Raw genomic sequence first — 22,200 nt, 5'->3', positions numbered from 1 at the left:
TAATATTTAAGAGAATTTAAATGAACAGAGCATATAAGATGTTGAGTGTGCAAGAAACAACCGGTAAAGATAGTGTCTATGTTGTAATCTATATAGTTACATTTGAAACTTCTGTTTGATGCAATCTTTTAATTGCACATGTTAAATACTTTTGCACAAAGATTAAGCACATGACCATACAGATAACTATACATGCATTGAGACATGTATGCACATAAAAGAATATGCCTAGAGACAAGGTTCCTTACATATGTAGGTACATAACTTTCAAGAGACACAATGTTGTGTATGTTGATATCTATGCATCGTGAGTGGCTTCCTTTGTGTGAGCGTGTTTATAGGTGTGTGGTACTTTGCAGCTATGTCAAAATGTGTTTGTATGGTTTTTCTTTATAAATGTATATACCAATTTTCATGATATACACATACATGTGTACATATTTCTATACAGAAGCACAAGCACATACATACAATCATTTATGTAGTGGTGCATACATGCACATAAAAAAGATGTTGCAGATGGATTTACTTATGTATGCAGGCACATAACTTTCAAGATATATAAGATTGTTCATGTGTATATATATCTGTTCTGAATGCCTTCCTTTGTATGTACATGTATAGAGATGCATATATGGTTGTATGTATGTGAGTATGCAGCTATGGAGGACCATATGTATGCATGTACGTGTATGGAAATATATGTAAATGCACATAGAAATCTATATGTATCTTTGTATATCGTGATACATAAATGGAGATATTTATCTTTATGGATGGCAGTAAAATATTGGAGAGAACATATAAGGCAACAAACATTTACATAAATTGAATGAATACAAAGAAGAATATGAAAGCTGTTGGAAGCTCAAAACTTGCATTTTAATTTACAGTTCAACATTAATGAGATGCATAAGTGTGTCTGGACCAAGTATCAAAACGTATCTAAAAGGATTCAAAATATTACAATAAAAGAAAGAGACAGGTCAACAAAATGCTTTGAATATATAATAACAATAAACATAAAAGAACATTGTACAAGATATTGAGTGTGCAAGAAACAACCGGTAAAGATAGTGTCTATGTTGTAATCTATATAGTTACATTTGAAACTTCTGTTTGATGCAATCTTTGAATTGTACATGTTAAATATTTTTGCACAAAGTTGAAGCACATGACCATACAGATAAGTATACATGCATTGAGACATGTATGCACATAAAAGAATATGGCTAGAGACAAGGTTACTTACATATGTAGGTACATAACTTTCAAGAGACACAATGTTGTGTATGTTCATATCTATGCACCGTGAGTGGCTTCCTTTGTGTGAGCATGTTTATAGGTGTGTGGTACTTTGCAGCTATGTCACAATGTGCTTGTATGGTTTTTCTTTATAAATGTATATACCAATTTTCATGATATACACATACATGTGTACGTATTTCTATACAGAAGCACAAGCACATACATACAATCATTTATGCAGTGGTGCATACATGCACATAAAAAAGATGTTGCAGATGGATTTACTTATGTATGCAGGCACATAACTTTCAAGATATATAAGATTGTTCATGTGTATATATATCTGTTGTGAATGCCTTCCTTTGTATGTACATGTATAGAGATGCATATATGGTTGTATGTATGTGAGTATGCAGCTGTGGAGGACCATATGTATGCATGTATGTGTATGGAAATATATGTAAATGCACATAGAAATCTATATGTATCTTTGTATATCGTGATACATAAATGGAGATATTTATCTTTATGCATGGCGGTAAATATTGGAGAGAACATATAAGGCAACAAACATTTACATAAATTGAATGAATACAAAGAAGAATATGAAAGTTGTTGGAAGGTCAAAACTTGCATTTTAATTTATAGTTCAACATTAATGAGAAGCATAAGTGTGTCTGGACCAAGTATCAAAACGTATCTAAAAGGATTCAAAATATTACAATAAAAGAAAGAGACAGGTCAACAAAATGCTTTGAATATATAATAACAATAAACATAAAACAACATTGTACAAGATATTGACATTGCAGATTATAATTTGAAATGGGCAGGGAAAGCGTGGTGAAATAGTACAATATAGAAATCATGATTTTGAGATCAGGAAATGTGTTAAAACAACATAGGTTGGAGCTATTGGTTCTTGTTTTAATGTTTGCGTCAATGTGTAATCTGTATGGTTTGTTTCTTATCATATTTGTACAGCATAGTATAAATATAGTTATAAAAAATAAGTGTTTTTGGAAAACATGGTTGTTCAATAATTACATAACATAAAAAGGTACAAAAGGATCTAAGATAATAAGCTGGAAAGAAGGGAAACTGCATTTGATTTTTTTTTGTATGATTGGAAGCATGACAGAACAAAAGCAATGTCAAAAACCAAAAGTCCTAGGCAGCCCAAAAAACACTTTAGATAGTGTTGATATAGACAACGACTGATAATTTAGTTCTGTTTGTCAATGACCACTAAAAACTAGGAACAAGCTATATATTGTATGAAGATCAAAAGGCACGTGGAAAGCATCACTATCCAATTGGTTTGGAACTATGCAGTTGTAGTCATCTGAGCAATCTCTGCAAGAAAAAGAGCATTTTCAGCCTGGTAATCAATTCTGGCAACTTTGGTTATCGTTGCTTTGAGCTTGGGTTCTGAATTGTACATGTTTGTTGTAATAGAGAGTGTGAAAACAAAGGAAGACAAAAGGACATGCTTGATAATGGACTAAGGCGTTTTTTGTGTAGTCAAATCGTACTGTAGCATGTAAAGCTCCTTGGCAGATATTTGTAGTATATTTGTGCCAACCTCATCAAAGGCAGTAGCCCAAAGAGCCCCTGTATGATCTTGGAGCTTCATCTGCAATAAGTATTTGTAATTGCATTCTGGCACAGCAGTTTGACATCTTGAACAAAACCATTGATTATCACTTTGCTGGGTGCATTTCTTTTTACATTCTTTTCCATTAAATTTCAAAGGGCAGGCTGGATAGCAAAAAGAATCAGTTTTAATGATTCTCACAACAGCCCTAATAGTACTTTCAACTGTTTCAGAGAGAACACTTGTACGCTCTAAAACAGCTGTGATTGTCATCCTACTGTATTGTGAGTTAAGCTGGCCAGCAACACATGATAGCGGTAAAAGGGCATCTGAAATCTTTCCTCTTGACATAAGTGTCTCTGTTTCAGGTATAGAAGGGTTTATATTTAGGGTTGTTGCTGTGGTTGTGTTGACCACCTTTCCATTGAAATAACCAACACGAGCATTTCTGACTGCAAGGACAACAGCTGTTTGGGTTGTGTGCATGCTCTTCAAATCTTCACCTAGCCCTTGCCATGTTTCTCCCCATAAGTTAACATCGATAGTAAAAGTTGAGGCATCATTTATTTTTACAATTCTCTTTGTTACTTCGCTTCCATCCTTCCTGCGAATTAATGAGGGTTCTCCAATAGCAACTACAATACCAATAACATCAACTAAAGTGTTGTTGGTGCAGTATGTAATTTCATTGATTGGTGTGAATTGAGAATTATTTGCTTCACATTCAACAACATCATCACAACGCTTCAATATTGAATTGTTGTCCAAAGTTATCTCAAGATGGCTGTTAAGCTTATTCCATTTAGTGTTAGCTTCTTTAACGCAACCTTTTGACACAGTATAATATGTTCCTGGTTCAACCCTATGATAATGCATTTCTGCTACATCGCCAAAGCAAGTTATCCTAATTTCAGTACCTTCACTATCTATCATGTCAAAGCTAAATACTTGGCCAGTGGACTTTGGTGTACTGTATTGATGCATCTTCCTCTTGTTTGTCACACGCCCCTTTATTGTCCATTTATTTTGGAAGGGGTTCAAGGCTTTAATCGGGTTGATATTAACAGAAGATTCATGCTGCACAGGTGGGAGGTGAATTCCAAATTTAAGGGATCGTTTAGTTGTGGCAGGTGTGTCTCGACCCAACATTTGTTGTTCTTGCTCTTTAAACAGATATCTAGGTTTCCCAAGCAATGGAGAATTGGTAAATTTGACAGCAAGGCTGAATATTATTATAGTCCTGTAAAATGAGCAAAATAAGAGGTTGAATAATCTGGATAGTGTGGAAAGGGGGATTTGAAAAGGCAAGAAGAAACCAACATAACATATAGAGGGCCATACCTTGAGTTCCAAACATTTCTACAAGCATAGGCTGTCAATGATAGGATAGTGCCAATCTTTAATGTCTCTGAAAGCAGCAAACCACTATACTTAGGTGGGAGGATCGCCAATTGCATGTGTGTGGCATCAGACAAAACAACCTTATATCGGGCATTGTCATTTTCATCGTCTATCAATTTTTCAAAAGACAAAAGCTGAAGCAGTGGAGAGGGGACATCATCCCCAGCGTTGATGCAGAGCAGTGCATGTGGGGTCAATTGTAGATGTTGTTCCACTTCCTACAAGGATAATAGAAGACAACCAAATAGATACACAAGGTCATGTACATTCATACGCATTGGCATGGGCACGACAGCCCTTTTTTTGTTTAAGCTTCCAATTTGTATTACTAGCTATGTGTGTTTTTGTTTACAGGTGTTTTTTTGTGTGCATGGACAGATTATAGATTGATGTATTGAAGCATACAAATGCACAAGGACAATGTAGAGAACATCTGTTTCAATCTATTTATATATATAAATACGTAAACAGATGCAAAAAAATAGTTCAAGCAGCGACACATGTTGGTATATGCACTTGCATTGATGGATGAGAAGTCTACGGAAAACTAAAGAACAAATAGAGATATAATCTTTGTAAATAAGATGAATAAGAGAAAACAAATGTATAAACAAGCTCACCGAAGTTTCTGTAGAAGGTTGTTGCGAGGCAGCAGGAGAGGCCATCGGAGATGACATGGTGGCCACTGTGTTTGAGAGATGAGGAATGGGGTTTTGAACGGTGAAATAGTGAGTCTATGTCACAACAATTAAAACAAGCGAATATATTTTAACGGTAAGCACAACTCATATTGTACTTGGGATCAAGAGAAAATCTTCAGTCCAACGAGATCGCAATGAAATTTCAAAGTTACAATCAACAATGTATATGTATAGTTTGAAGACAAGCACTTATCAAGAATACTTGGAATAGCTTTGTCTGCTTTCAAAGAGTTTTAGTGAAAGGAAAAATAGAAAACGCTCTAATCAGTGATAAAACAAGTGCTGCATAGATACAATAAATGCCTTTTAGACTCCAGTAAATTTCTAATTACTTATATATGCACAAATGTTCAATATTTAGGTTTAGTTGACTACATCTGTGTTGGTTATTTTGTGATGTATTTATGATACATTAGTATAGCATATTTGTCTTAAGTGTGTTTTTTGATTCGGTGAATTCTCTAAATATGCGTGAAAAAAACAATTATATTCCGACGTGATAAGCTACATTAGATGAAATTAATGAAATAGAATGAATTTTGTATTTGGTTTTGCGAGCTATTTAAGGCTGTACATTAAATGTGAACAAAGTTAAATTTATTTCATAGCTTCCTAAATGTACGATGTTCAGAGTATTTAGTTGGAGGGCCAGTTTTGTAGCAGTCGATGGGTATAATTAATTCACAAATCTTAAGACATGCTATGCTGTCCGAATTTAAAATTAAATGGTCAATAAATGCGTCTTTTGATATTCTGTATTTTTTTTTCACTGGAAGAGATATGGTTCAACACTACAGAGGTCTAAGTGGCAAATCCTAAAACTCTTAATTCCTTGTCCATTCTTCTTCTATAGAAATATTCCTTCATGCTTTAACTTAAGCAGATTTTCACAATTTAAAACCTGCAATCTTCGGAGTTATGGCCATTTCTAAGAAGGAAAAGAAAATGGAAGTTTACGAGAACTTGGAGAAGATTGAGCAATTGGAGAAGGAACTTATGGTAAGGTATACAAAGTGAAGGACATTAACACAGGTCAGTTTTTTGCGCTTAAGAAGCTCAAGATCGAGAATAATGATGAGGGAGTTTCTGTCAGCACACTAAGGGAGATATCACTCTTAAGGGCACTTTCTAATAGCTGTTACATTGTAAGGTAAGAAATGTATACAGCACCTCAATGTAAACTGTCAATTTGCCAAAAAAGACTACACAAATATTTCAAAAAAAATTGTGTATGAGCTTTGGGGCGTAACCGACTTGAATAATCCTAAACCTTTTTTACCTAGGACCTAGGACTTCTTACATCTCGTTTCAATTCAGAAAACTAAATATCCATAAAATTGCTAAATTTAATAAGATATTTGCATATTAAATCTTCTAATGGCTTTCTTTCAGTTCTTATTATCAAAATAAAATTTATGTAATATTTGAGCTACAAAGAAAATGCTGAAAAATGTATAAGATGATGTTTTATGTCACAGGGCAAGCCACATCCCAAGCTTTCATATGAGATCCAGTTTCGTACGAGGGAATTTATTTTCTTTTAACTTATATGTTGTTTAAATTTTGTACCCATATTTCAACATTATGACAAAGCTTGGATGTACCTCATTTTGCAATCTTATAAAAAATAGGCAACTCCTAAATCTTATCTCTGGGTCTCATTAAACATCTTTTATACTTGGAGACATGTAATTTCTGCACTATAAGATACTAATATTCATTGTTTATGAATTTGATTCAGAAAAAATAAATGTCGTCAGAAAAAAAAACTCACAGAGTCAAATCAAGAAACTATATATGCTAATCTATAATATTATTTAATATCATTTTATTAAACTAAATATCTACTGTAATACTTGTAATCCAGCTAAATATTTACATGTTAACCTTATTGCAGTTGCAATGACTACAAATCCATTTTTCAAAGGATATAATCCCAGAAAAAATCTGAAAAAAATTCAAATCTGAGAAAATAAAATAAATCAAAGCCTAAAAAACCTCATATTTAATAATGCTAAAATGAAATAACATTGTTTTGTGCTATTTCCTAAATATCATCATAAATTGTTCCTTCAAAACAAAAACATTGGCAAAAAATTCCTCATTTAATTCTTAGATTAAACAGATATTCCAAGTTCTGAATATTGCACTTCGAGTAAGTGAACAGAACACTCAAATTCAGGCTATAAATCTTACCAGTAAATAAGTGGGCTTAAGAGTCAAAGTTAGACGCTTGAACTACTTTCTGTATTTGGTCACTTAAAACATGTTAAAATATATGCCAAAAGGCCAACTAACGACAAGGGCATTTCTGAGCAATTATTAGGCGCGATGCACTTAAGGGTTTGTAGGCACTAGATCTAGAAATCTGTAGCCCACCATGTGCAGCTGCCATACCAATCTTGAAGTATACTAATTCTTTTCAATCCTAAAACTGTAAGTTTGTGGTTTCTTCTTCTAATTTTCTTTTTCTATTTTAAATGGTCAACATATTTTATTGTCCGGGTGGCACAAACAATACTTGTGGAGCCAACTTATGGAAATATGGGGATATGGTTGTCGTTTGTAGCAACAACGAAAGGGTGCAAGCTCTCACTCACAATGCCCTCCTCCACGAGCCTCGAACGGAGAGTAATAGTGTTGGCCTTTGGGTTTGAACTTGTGCTTACGGACTCTGATAAGGGCATGGGCGGCACCATCAACAAGGCAGGTCACATTCTAGAAAGCACCCATGATGCCTTCACGTTTCAACAATTCAAGAATACTGCCAATATTAGGGTGGGTTTGATAATTTCTGCTTCTAACTATTGTCTGAAAGTTTAATTAAAAGTTCCTTTATCTTAGGGTTTTGTTCATCTTATATATCTTCTTTCGAAAGGTTTTTTCTGTGTGACTAATGACCTGTTTTGCCATTAACACTTAGCCTTCCTAAATCTTTTTGCAGCAATGGAAATTGCGGTTTACAGAAGAGAAGATAACTGCACAATGCCATTTTGCTTGCTATGGTTAAAACCCATGTCGTATCACTGGGTGAAATTGCAGCAAACCTAAAGAAAACCCAAAAACATCGGTTTAATTCGTTCTAAAATTCGGACGGAAAAACACTTAGGGTTTTGTTCCTTGTTCGTTCTGCAAATCTTTGACATTCGAGAGTTTATAGTCGTTCAAACACAACGTGAACTCAGCAAACCTAAAGAAAACCGAAAAACATCGGTTTAATTCGCTCTAAAATTCGGACGGAAAAAGGCTTAGGGTTTTGTTCCTTGTTCGTTCTGCAAATCTTTAACATTCGAGAGTTTACAGTCGTTCAAACACAACGTGAACTCACCTGCAAACTTGAAACAAATCTTCAGAGCTTCTGTCCTTTTCTCTTTTGATTCAGCAAACGTAAACAGGGCAAAGAAATCACCACCGTCTTGCAAAAACCGAAACAGGCAGCAAACATTACATGAGAAAACTCAAGAAAACAACAGGGAAAAAAACCAGGCTTAGATCCCACAAAAAAAACCATTTCACTCACCTGCAAACTGCAAAGAAGTGTCCAACAGAAGATTAGGAACACAGTAGTGGAGAAGGTAAAGCAACAGCTGGTTTAACGCAACGCTAGTTTCCAAAAAACCCTTCGAGTTTGCAACATGCGAAGTAATGTTTCCAACTGGCAGTCATAAATGGTAATTATAAATGTGTGTCCGGTCAAATAAATGTGATTGCCAAGCAAGTGACAAATTTCCGACAAGTGAATTATAAACCGCCTTTTTTCCCGATGTCTTTTCCGGATGGCTGACACTTTCCCGGCAAGGAAACCCCCATACAAAAAGCCTATCGGCTTAATTAATCTTGATAATGTTCATATTTAACAATGCACTAGGGGAAAAAGTGAGACTAAGTATGGAAAACTCTACTCCCACTCTCATACACACTCATGGAATACGAAAGAGCCTACGGAGGTAACGCATGTTGGCTACTTCTTATGAGAAAGAGAAAGTCATGGATTACCTCTTAGGCTAACAATAATAATCAAAATACTATATTACAGTTGTATGTGTGTAGGGGAAAAGGTGAGACTAAGTATGGAAACCCTACTCCCACTCTCATACACACTCATGGAATACGAAAGAGCCTAGGGAGGTAACGCATGTCGGCTACTTCTTATGAGAAAGAGAAAGTCGTGGATTACCTCTTAGGTTTTCTATTCCTTTGCTGTAAATGAGAGAGAGGAATGATGCACAATGCAATTTAACCTAGAAAGCAAATAAGCAAGCAAATCCTAATTTCAGAATGCAGATCAAAGAGCAATTGATACACTGCTGAAAAATACATATTAGAAGTAAAAATCAGAGGTGCACCTATGTCTAAAATTTGAGCAAAAATGTCCAGGACCAAGGTGCCATGCCACTGTCCTGATTCTGCAATTCTGGAGCTGCAACTAATACGACGGATCCTGAGATCTACAAAGTGTTATTCTGCCAAGTCCTGCTGATAGAGAGCAGGACCATGGCACCATGCCACTATTCTAGGAAGGACCAGAGCACCATGCCCTTGTCCTTGGGGTTTCTACCAAGATCTGCAACCTAGAACTATTTCTATGTGCTCTTTCGATCCCAAAACTTCCAGCGATGCTCAGATCCGAACCTTTACCTAAAACTGAAAAAGAGGGTTTGGGGTATCTATATAGGGTTTTACCTTAGTCAAACCCCCGTTCTATTGATTTCCACCTCCATGAATAGCCGATAATATACTGAAAATGTGTGTGCAAGAACCTTGTGTGTGTGCAAGATCCTAAGAATGAAAGTAAACAACATAGAGCAACCCTAAAGAGTAAACCCTAATTACTTATAATTGACAAAGTAAATGATCTAAATCTAGAATGCAAAGTGATCTAAAGCGTGAATATGAATCAAAATGAATCTTATGCAAATATATGAAAATAACATGAAACCATACCCAACTCCAAGGGAGAGGTACAAGTCAATCTTCAGTCGATGATCTCCTATTGTTCTTCTATATCTTCAAAATCCCCCAATTGATAAAATGATGCTTGATGAATGTTTGATGGATGAATGTTGAATTTTGTTGAAGACTTCAAAGATCTACTCTTTCTTTGCAAAGAAGGCTCTAAGTCTCCAAAAACCTGTTCTTAGATTCTTAGAAGAAGACCCCTTCAAATGAAGAAAGAGAGCTCTTAAGTATGAAACCCTAGATCTTAATTTCATGTTTAGGCTGACCTAGGATTTGAATTTCTAGCTGATATTTTGGGGTTAAGCATTATTATATCATAGGATTGTGCTCCTGAAATTTCGGGAAAAAGCTGCAAACCATGTGCATTCCCGCCATGGTTCGACCAACTTTTCACCAAATTTTTGGGGTTGTTAGATATGTTGATATTAGAGCGCATCCCAAAGTTACAGATGATTTTTAGATGTTTTGATATACGAAATCAGGCCTAAACGGTCAAAATAATACATGATTAGGTTTATGATTAAATGATTCATTGGAGGAGTAAAATGAAAAGGGGCATGCTTAGGGTAAAGGGCCCAAATTTGTGATGTGTAAAGTGATGAAACATGACCTTAGATTTAATTAAATTAATTAATTAAATTCTTAAGGAGGAATTAGAAATGTAAGATGCAAGACACACTAAGGAGAGTGTTAACCTAAGTGTGAAATTGTACCACCCTAGAAAGGGTGTACAATTTACGACACTACAGTATGAAATCTAATAGTAAATTAAAAATATCTAATTAAAATACATAAACAAACTTTGAGTTGTAGTACCTCAAGTGGACCCCATTTGATAGAGTACTCTTTAAAGAATCGATAGGAATTAGATAACTATTTCATAAAATGCATTATCATTCATAATCAATATAAAAGCATACCTTTTCTAACAAAATTATATTAAAAAAAGAGAAATTAATAGCATTAACAACATTAAACTTTTCATTTTCTATTTAGACTCCTATGTAGTCTCCAATAGGATGACTCAATATATAACTAACAAGAACCCATTCCTCATACATAGGAATAGATTTATTAGCAAATAAATAAAATACAAAACATCTAAGAGTCCTAATAAGAATGAAACTCATAACCAACTTAAGATATAAATGTTGACTTCCAATATCATAACAGATTATTGATAAATACTTCGCTAGGTACTTGGTCATGTCATTGAAGATATTCACAAATGAGTGACACTCTTCAACAACTCATATTAATTGGGCTTCCTTTGAATGGTTCAAAGACAGTTCTTCCTTTAGCTATAGGAAGCTACATAGTATTGGTTGTAGGAATAACTTCACTCTTCTTGAACATAAAGCTATAGAACAAGTTACCATGCAAAACATTGTAAATAATAACTACCATCCAATCTCATCACATTCCAAATAATTATAAATATATATTTTTGATGTATAGCAGAGAAATAGACTCCAAAAGATTACACACAACTCACCTTGGTATGGTTTAAAATTTCAACATGGGAGATCTTTCTCCCAACTCACCTATACAAGAAACCATGTAGAAATGTTCCCTCTCAAGTATATCTCCTTGGTGTTCTAAGACTTCAAAGGACATGAATTCATTGTAAGGTTGGTTCCCAACCAACTCACATTTGTCACCCTTCTCAAACTCCAAGTTCTCTTTTACAATGCACTATGCCTCAATGGGGAATAAACACCAACTTTGGGTCAAGGCTTCATAACATGGTAATTGACATTGGATACATCCTACTTCAAGTAAATGTGACATGAATAGACCATCTATACCCTCCAAATCTTTTGATTATTCTAACTACTATACTATCCAAACAATTACTCCTAGACTCTAGTAGCCCTCACATTTGACATATCGGGTCATAAATTTTGATGTAAACTAGAGCTCCACAAGACAAAAGCATTTTAGGATACCCATTTGGAAGTTACAAAACATATCAAAAATTAAGGAGTGGTGTCTTTGAAACACATCAGACAAAAATGGATTGGTGCTCTACTCTTTAGGCCTAATTAGCCCTCTTTTCCAAAGGAACCCTATGAAGGATTGATTCCCAACTTCTAAAATATACTCCACTGACTTACACAAGTAGAAAATAATTTCAACCAACAACTTTTTGCAGGCTAAGTGCTCACAACCTCTCGCAATCAAAAAACCCTTGCTTTGTTCTTCTTAAGGCTAGTTAAACGAGGGTTCGATGAAACCACATGGTCCAGGCCTCTACCATGCAGAAAAAAAAATATAAAACACTTCACAATAGGTCCACCCAAGCTCTCCAAGCCCTCGCCCATCCTTGACCATCACATTTTAGGAAAACTCTTAGTCTGAATCATCACTTTCAACCAAAATCCATGGAAGACACAACCAGGACATCACTCCCCTTAGGCCACAAACACCATTTGGCAAACTTTTTAAGTTAAAAAACATCAAATTACATGCCTTGGGGTCTCATTCCACCAATTATGAGGAATTCCTACCAGTGGAATGAGACTCCAATAATAATCTTTGTGTTGAGACCCTCAAATATCAAGATCACTGCACTGCTTCAAGTAAATCGCCTCTAAAATGCTCCAATATTTATGAAAACACTCCCAATAAAAACCAAAACAAATTTAAATCATGCATATAACAATTTTAAATGGTTTTAGACAATAACAGTACTGTATGGACATGTACAGAAGACTGCAACAGTAGATTACCAATGATTTGCAAAGAAATGTAAAAATGAATTATTGTTTCAATATTCAAAATTCATAGCCAACCCTTTTCTCAACCATAAAAGGTCTATTTAAATCCTTTTACATATTTTCCAACTATTTTAACTAAATTTGAAACTCTCATGACCAATGGGATTCCATTCTTTACAATTTGGATAATTTTGCATTTTGAAACATGACAACTTTTTCCAATAATGATAGTTTTTGACAAAACATATTAAATGATCCTAAAAAGTCCTCCTATGACTCAAGACCATTACAAACCATTCTAAAATGGTCCATAGGACCTTATTACATCACATGTAAACTCAAAACACCAAAAGTTGACATGAGACTTCTGCTACACCAAATGACTAACACGGTGCCTCTGCACCATACATCCAGCCTGAAAAGTTCCCAAGCCCCTTGGGGACTATACTACACCAAAATAGATTGGATCAATCCATCTGCTTGTGCTCCAAATTCTCTCCAATCAGGTGATCTCTTGCAATGACTAAGGTATTGAATATTAGCATCACTCTTTGGACTAGTGACCGTATTGCAACCTATACATTGCTCCAACCTTGCAAACTGTCTTGAGGTATGCTTGCTGGCCTTTCTTTCATCTGAACCTGATGTATAACTTTCCTTTAGACCTACACACTGGCCTTTGTCAACCATGTCTTTGACTATATCCCTCCTTCACTCTTATTGTATACCCAAACTCACTCCTTTGGCTTGCACCTTTTCCTCTTACTTTTGTCATCAGATTCTTTGTCCCATTAGTCTCTATCTTATGAGACTAAGTAATCTCTATCTTAATAACATTTTATTGTCCTCTAACCTCTTTTTCCACCAAGGGACAAAGAACCGTCCCTACTAGAATTTCCCCATGCTTTTCTAAGAAACCTTGCATTCCATCTATCAATCCATATGTGACCTTCTTTGTATCAGACTTTCACATCAACCAATCTTCTTTTTTTCCTATCCTTGTATCATTATGCAAACTCATTGTATTTATACCTTCTTTTGTAGTGGCTACACACTCTTCATTTTGTCTTCCTCAAACTTGACAAATTCCTTCTTACCCAGCATGAATACCTTGGTTTCCTTAGTCTACCCTTTAACAGTCTTTTGCAATGGTGTTAGTGTAAAAGTGGTTCCATCCTTTTCAATAGAGTAAGCATTTTGTCTACCATCATAAATTGCAAGCCTATCAAACTGCCATGTCCTTCCAAGCAACAAATGGCAACAATCCATGGGCAACACATCACAAAGAATCTTGTCTCTATACTCACCAATATTAAACTCAACCAAAGCTTTTTTATTCACAAAAATAACCAAGACACTCTATATGGTGTTTCATGAGGAATTCTCTCTAGCTTCAGTTTGTCTACCATTTAATTAGACACCATATTATCAATAAAACCTATATCTACCACTACCTTACATACCTCACCTTTGCACTTGCATGTGGTTTTGAAATGAGTCCTCCTTTATGTAATATCCTTCTCCTTGGATGCCTTGAGTATTGTTCTTCTCACCATTAATGATTCTCCCACTTTTGGAGCACCATATTGCATTGGAGAGTTTACACTCTCATCTCCATCTTCTTTCACCAAATGCACTCTCTTTTCACTTCTCCTTCACCTCCACTTGAAATAGAACCTTGTTTTTTAGGGAACTTGAATCCTGGATGACCAAATTCATTTCAATGGTAACACCTACCTGAAAATGTGTTTGAACCTCTGCAACCACCAAATCTGCCAGAGCTAAAACCTTTGAATTCACCTCTTGAATCTATACCTTGGTCCTTTCTTTTGTTTTTCTCTTCTTGGTCTTCAAAAGACTGTTTTGATCCTCTTCCTCTATTCATGTTGCTTCTTCCTCTAATGGACTTGTCTTGCCTTATTTTTATCTTCTCTTCCACTCTAATGGCCAACTAAAAATATTCCTCAACTATCCTTGGATTTCTCACAACTAGTTCATCTTGAATGTTAAATCTAAGTCCACCAAGGTATTTAGAAAGTTTTTCAACCTCATCATCCATCCTATCGAATCTTACACTCAACTTATAAAATTCATCAGTATAAGTATTAACATCTAACTCTCTTTGTTTCATACCTTGGAGTTTATTATACAATTTAACTTCATAGTCTTTAGGAATAAGTTTACCATTATGTTTAGTAACCATCCTATCCCAAGAAACTATCTTTGCTTTACCTTTCTTTATCCTCTCATCTTGTTCATAGTACCACAATAATAATGTGTATCCCTTGAGTTTGTCTCTGCTACCTTCACCTTGTACTCATTAGGAACATCCTCACATTCAAAGTGATTATCAATTGCTACAATCCAATCTAGAAGCTCTTCACCATTCAAATCCCCTCCATACATAGGTAAATCAACTTTCAAATTATGTTTATCACCTTTGAATTCTCTTGGTAGTCTGATTGTCCTTTGTTCCTCAGAGTCTAATTGCTCTTCCTCTCCTTCATTCTCTCCTTCACCTTCTTCTTCCTTAGATTCACTTTCATCATCTAATACCACACCACTTCTTTGATTAGACTCAAGGGAAACAAGCCTTGATAACGCAGTGTTATGGGACTCCAACAACTTTACATGTCTCTCTTTTAACTCCTGCAACTCTCTAGCAGTGCCACTATTCTTAGAAGGCATCTTGACTTTACAACTTCCAACCTTCCTCCATGCAAACCCAAAAAAATCTCCCTCAAAAGATATAATACCTATGATCTGATACAAATTGATGTAAATCAGAGCAATAGATTCCAAAAGATCACACACCACTTACGATGGTATGGTTTAAAATTTCAACATGGGAGATCTTTCTCCCAACTCACCTATACAAGCAACCATGTAAGAAAGTTCCCTCTCAAGGATAGGTCCTTGGTGTTCCAATACTTGAAAGGACATGAACTCATTAGAGGTTGGTTCCCAACCAACTCACTTTTTTCACCCTTCTCAAACTCCAAGTTCTCTTTCACAATGCACTATGCCTCAACGAGCTATAAACACCAACTTTGGGTCAAGGATTCACAACATTGTAACTAACATTGGAGACATCTTAGGGAAAGTAAATGTGACATGAATAGACCATCTATACCCTCCAAATCTTTTAATTATTCCGACTACTATACTATCCAAACAATCAGTCCTAGACTCTAGTAGCCCTCGCATTTGATAGATCAGATCATAATTTGTGATCTAGAATGGATCTCCACAAGACAAAAGTAGTTTAGTACACCCATTTGGAAGTTACAAAACATATCAAAAATGAAGGGGTGGTTGTTTTGAAATACATTAGACAAAAATGGATTGGTGCTCTACTCTTTAGGCCTAATTAGCCTTCTTTTCCACAACAACCCTATGAAGGATTGATTCCCAAGTTCTAAACTATACTCCAATGACTTACACAAGTAGAAAATAATCTTAAATAATAACTTTTTGTAGGAGAAGTACTCACAACCTCTTCCAATCACAAAACCCTTGCTTTGTTCTTCTTAAGGCTAGTTAAATGAGGGTTTGAAACCACACACTCCAAGTGTCTACCATGCCAACCAACACCTCAAAAACTTCACAATAGGTCTACCCATGCTCTCCAATCCCTCACCCATCCTTTACCATCGTATTTTAGGCAAACGCTTAGACTGAACAATCACTTTCAACCAAAATTCAAGGGAGACACAACCAAGATATCACCCACCTTGGGCCACAAACACCATTTGGTCACCTTTGCAAGTTCAAAAAAAAAAGTACACGCCCTGCAGTTTCATTCCACACATTATGAGGAATTCCTATCATTGGAATGAGACTCCAATCATAATCTTTGTGTTCATACCCTAAAAAAATTAGGATCATTGTACCGCTTTCAATAAATCGCCTCTAAAATGCTCCAATCTTTATGAAAATACTCCAAATATAAACCAAAACAAAGCTAATTCATGCCTCTAACAACTGCAAATGGTTTTAGACCATATCAGTATTGTACGAACACATACAATCCAGACTGCAACAAAGATTACTTGTGGATTTGTAGAGAAAAGAAAATGAATTATTGTTTCAATATTCAAAATCCATAGCCAACCATTTTCTCAACCATACAAGGTCTATTTAAAGCCTTTTACATATTTTCCAACTGTTTTAACCAACTTTTGAACTCCCATAACCGTTAGGATTCCATTTTTATAATTTGCATAATTTTGCATTTTGAAACATGTCAACTTCTTCCAATAATGGCAGTTTTTCACAAAACATACTAAATGATCCTAAAAAGTCCTCCTATGATTCAAGACCATTACACGCCATTCTCAAATGGTCCATAGGACCTTATTACATCATATGTAAACTCAAAACACCAAAACTTGACATGAGACTTCATCTACACTAAATGACTAACATGGTGCCCCTGCACCAATTTTATGTTCATATCCATTTAAATAGACATACTAATATGCTCATATAAGGTCTTGGTAATGTAAGGAGTCAAGATAAATCTAAAGTTTGAAACATATAATATATAAGAACTTAATTAGAGTCTAATGGAAACCTTATGAAGATAGACAAAATACAGGCCTATCAAATAGTAAAAATATTAACTTCTTTTAACAAAAACTAGAAATGAAGATGTTTGTTCAATATATGGAAAATATGAAGAGATATTTTGTAAGTGTTTAAAGAATATCCTAAATTATTATGAGATGTAAACCCCTTTTAAAAATATGAGGAAGATAATATATAATGAAAAATACTATCCAAATACTTAATTGCAAACTTATGCAAGGATATGTGATAAGTTTTTGAGATACTTTGATTTTTTGCAATAATAGTAAATTATTAAAACAAATTGTTGTGATCCTTAAAATTTTATAAGTCAAGCACATGAATTATTGAAAAAGGGTTAGAAAAAATGAATTGTTGTTGACCTACATATCTATTAAAAAAATAACAAGAATTTTTTTTTTCAAAATATGAAAATATACAATAATGATTTAAAAATATTAAACAGATTTCTTAAAGTATAAGAAAGAATGTGATAACAAGAACATTAAGGGATAATGATATATAATTTAGAGAATAACAACCAAACACTTTTCTTCCAACTTAAACTTGAAGACAAGATGCTTTCTTGAGATAATTTAATTTTATGCAATGCTTAGAAACTCTCAAAATAATGAATTAAGAGTCATAGAAGATCATAAGTTGATCAGAGAATAAATTACAATATGTATATGTGAACACCAAGTGTACTTGGGGTTGTCTATATGAAAAAGAAATAATAAAGAATCTTTGGAAGAATAGAAATGCGTTTGAATAATGTGTAATAAGCCTTGGTCTAATGTAATTAAATGATGGAAAGAGGAGCCATAAATACTTATGTAGTTAATGGTAAACTTATTTTGGTTTGTTGAAATAGAGGGATACTAATGTGAGATCCTTTGAACCATATATACCTATGAGACACCACGAGTGTGGGATAATGAATATCAGATCATGTAAAGATCCTATAAGGTCTAATTGATGAATAAGAAGCTATGAATCAAATATTATACTCAATAAAGGCAATAAATATTTATATTTTTAAGATGCACATTATTTGAATTAATACAAATGAGCCTAGAAAATGTTTAAAATTTATTTAAAACAAATAGAATGTAAAATTGGTGCAATCACCGGTTAGGAGGGACCTCAAAGAGATCAATCTAGATCGGTCAGTAAGATTAAACACAACGGAAATGCAAGGATATGATGGAGGCAATCCATAACAGAATGAATTATATCATGAAAATTGATTACAACCAATCAGTAACATCAAGGTTAAATAAAACCGGCTCACAGGCCTGCTAAAATTTGCTCAATTAAAGGGCAGGTCACAACCGAGACCTCAAATCTAAAGATCTAGCTTCTATGTTCTATCTAATTCCTTTCTGATTGCATTCTAATGTTCAATTATAATTATTTATATGATTAAAGGGATTTGGTCAGCCCAAAAAGGGATCAAATACCGAAGAACAAGACCTAATGTGTAAAACAACAAGGTCGGCCTCCACCAAAGAAATTCCTCTGAAAAATCAAAAGGATCAAGTGTAGAACTCTGGGGAGGTCGGCCACATGCCAAGGAACATTGGAATCAACGCTTAGGGCTCCACAAACTACAGAAGGGATCTGGTAGATCACCAATGCAAATAGGTCCAGGAAACCGGTACCAGAAAACTGTCTCAGAAACTGGTAGTGATAACTTGCTGGAAAATGATCCAAATGCTCTGCAGTTTGGGAATAAGGAAAATGATCAAGTCTTCTAGCAAAAACAAACTCCACAGGATCCGGTGAGCGAATCCCGGAAAATGTAGAATGAAATGTTGAAATTGCAAAATAGAAAGGAAATATTTTGGTTGATGCAAGATTGCCAAGAACCGAAGATGTTCTTGATCAAAACTAGACCATGAAAATAGTGTACACAACAAAGATAGAAAGTAAGGTTAAAACTAACTAAAAGCAAAAATTGGCTCACTATAAATACTACTATATTTAGTAATTTAAACATAAAACATAAACTACTAGTATTTAAAATAATTTTAAATAAAGAGTGAAATTTGAACTATATTTATTTTTCAAGTGAATGTATTAGAAGATATTGTATAGAGGAGAACATACGCTAAAATAATCCTAATAGATTTTGGAAGGCAATAATACATCTATTCGCAAATTTTTAATGTGGAAAGTAGCTAATGATTAGCTTAAAGTTTTTTAAAATAATCAAAGTATAAATATTGATACAAGTGAGCATAAAACATGTTTAAAATGGGCAATGGGTAAAAGAGTGATAAGTTCCAAAAATATAAGATTAGGATTCAAAATCATAATATTTAAGGAGAAGCCAAAACAATTTAAATTATATATTTATTCTACATAATGTTAAGCCACCAATTTAAATAGACTTGTAGTCTCAAAAAAATATTGTAAGACTAACGAGAATGCCATGCAAAAATAATTACCACCATGGTGGTTATCAAAATTGACATTGACAATATTGTGACCCTTTTTTATTGAATTAGAAGTTTTGCAAAAGTAGGTGAAACCCAAAAACTTAAAGAAATGGAAAATTACATAAAATTAAACTAAGACATAGAGGTAATACAAGGGTGCCCTAAGGGTATGGAAACTTTGAGGGTTGGCAACCAATCCATCTCTTTGCTGCAGTAAAGGTATTAAAAGTAAAACATGTCAATTTGAATCATGTTGAGAGATACAAGAAGGGTGACCTAGTCATATGACAAGTTGCGGGTTAGAAACCAATCCATCTCTTGGATGCACTACAAGGAACCTTTTGGAGTATTGTTGTAGCATAAAACTAAAAATATTAAATTAGAGCAACATGATGCAAAAACGGACAACCATATGTATGTTGCTAGAGGACATATTATCTAAGGTCAACCTTTGAAAATGTTATGTAAATAATTGAAAACAATACACTTCACACATATAAGTGCTTTCATGTTATGTGATGTAAAACTAGGTTTCAAAATATTCTAGCATGCTCCACTTTTAAATGTAAATGAAGTTGCATTTAAAAAAATATATAAAACATTTGGTAAGTTGGCACTTTGTACAATGTAAATGACCAACCATTAGCCAAAGTTCAAATCTGAGTTATGAAAATTAATGGGGTAATCCACAATCATGAGGTTGACCCCAAAAATGTCGAATTGACCCAAGATACATAAGCATTCATATCTAGTGAATAATGTAATGTATAGGTATAGGTGGTTAAATAGGCATAATTAATGCATAATTTGGGTGAATATATCAAAATATGCTTACAAATAGATATGGTGGGGAGAAAATGTGCGTGACTAAATAAGTAAAGAGCATATGGCAAGGGGTCCAAATTTGCACAAGATTTTGTCAATTGTCATTATGTAAATGTGCTATAGCATTTTCTAAAAATGATCATACGAATAAATGGAAAATGACACATAAAATATAAATTTTACTATAATAATCATATTAATAAATCTATCATAAAATTCCTTCTAACTTTTACGAGTTGAAAAAATAATATAAATGAAAATAAATACATCTCAATAAAAAAAATGTAAAAACAAAATCCTTTTCTCAAACCAATAAAAACTGTCACTGGAAAGCATCCAACAAGTCAAATTTTCATATTGCTAATATTTTGAATCTCTCATAACATTACTAGGCCACAGTGAATACTATAGTATCAACAGCTCCATAAAAACTATATGTTTATTGTAGAGTACACCTCACGGGGATTCCAGGTCCTGACGGTTGGGATACATGCATCAAACTTTGACACCACCAAAGCTTTAACGACATCCTAGTTACTAGAAATGCGACTGGAGACTTTTGTTTCGCGTTTCAACGGCCGAAATAGGTTTCCCGTTGCAGATGACCGCTGCGAAGCCGTAATTTTCATTTTTCCACCAATTGCCCTTAAAATTTAAACAAAAACTTGAACATTTTTAATTTTTCCCCAATTTCAAGGTGGAGTTTACATTAGTTTATAAATGCCAATAAAGTCCAAGGTGGAGTTTATAACTGCCAATAAAGCTAATAATTGTCATATTGTAAATGTGCTATAGCATTTTCTAAAAATGATCATACAAATAAATGGAAAATGACACATAAAATATAAATTTTACTATAATAATCATATTAATAAATCTATCATAAAATTCCTTCTAACTTTTACGAGTTGAAAAAATAATATAAATGAAAATAAATACATCTCAATAAAAAAAATGTAAAAACAAAATCCTTTTCTCAGACCAATAAAAACTGTCACTGGAAAGCATCCAACAAGTCAAATTTTCATATTGCTAATATTTTGAATTTCTCATTACATTACTAGGCCACAGTGAATACTATAGTATCAACAACTCCATAAAAACTATATGTTTATTGTAGAGTACACCTCACGGGGATTCCAGGTCCTGACGGTTGGGATACATGCATCAAACTTTGACACCACGAAAGCTTTAACGACATCCTAGTTACCAAAAACGCGACTGGAGACTTTCGTTTCGTGTTTCCACGGCCGAAACAGGTTTCCCGTTGCGAACGACCGTTGCGAAGCCGTGATTTTCATTTTTCCACCAGTTGCCCTTAAAATTTAAACAAAAACTTAAACATTTTTAATTTTTCCCCAGTTTCGAGGTGGAGTTTACATTAGTTTATAAATGTCAATAAAGCCCAAGCTGGAGTTTATAACTGCCAATAAAGCCCGAGCTGGAGTTTACATTAATTTACAAATTTTGTATGCCTAGTTAAATATCACACAAATTTATTTTTTTTCTGGTGGTTTTATTATATTTATTGTGTGAAGTGTTTTATTCAAATTATTTTAAAATGAAAGAATGAAATCAAATATTTTTTTAAGAATGTTTAAATTTTTTATAGAGATATATGTTTTATAATTTTTATTTTTAAAATTAATTTTATTATATTTTACAAATATATATATATATATATTCCGTTTTTTATACACAACCTTTTAAAATTCCGTTTCTCATCACGTTACCAT

General features: G+C 34.0%; 1 protein-coding gene across 1 annotated transcript; it reads right to left on the bottom strand.

The window, feature by feature from the left end:
* Positions 1 to 2,752: 2,752 nt before the first annotated feature.
* LOC131859245 (replication protein A 70 kDa DNA-binding subunit A-like) lies at positions 2,753 to 4,911 on the bottom strand. The gene is made up of 3 exons (XM_059212830.1): positions 4,867 to 4,911; positions 4,187 to 4,464; positions 2,753 to 4,085 (listed from the first exon to the last, which is right to left on the bottom strand). Exons 1-3 carry the CDS (start codon positions 4,909 to 4,911, stop codon positions 2,753 to 2,755), a joined length of 1,656 nt encoding a protein of 551 aa, XP_059068813.1.
* Between the last annotated feature and the right edge of the window lie 17,289 nt (positions 4,912 to 22,200).

The sequence above is a fragment of the Cryptomeria japonica genome, chromosome 10, assembly GCF_030272615.1.
Source record: "Cryptomeria japonica chromosome 10, Sugi_1.0, whole genome shotgun sequence".
Taxonomy (NCBI): domain Eukaryota; kingdom Viridiplantae; phylum Streptophyta; class Pinopsida; order Cupressales; family Cupressaceae; genus Cryptomeria; species Cryptomeria japonica.
This window is presented reverse-complemented; position numbering and strand designations above follow the sequence as displayed.

Excerpts from the sequence above, each read along its gene's own strand:
- LOC131859245 (XM_059212830.1), bottom strand. The coding sequence starts at position 4,911 with ATGGCCTCTCCTGCTGCCTCGCAACAACCTTCTACAGAAACTTCG. Across the intron at positions 4,465-4,866 it reads AACCTTCTACAGAAACTTCG|GAAGTGGAACAACATCTACA; the intron begins GTGAGCTTGTTT and ends TTATCCTTGTAG. Across the intron at positions 4,086-4,186 it reads AGAAATGTTTGGAACTCAAG|GACTATAATAATATTCAGCC; the intron begins GTATGGCCCTCT and ends CTCATTTTACAG.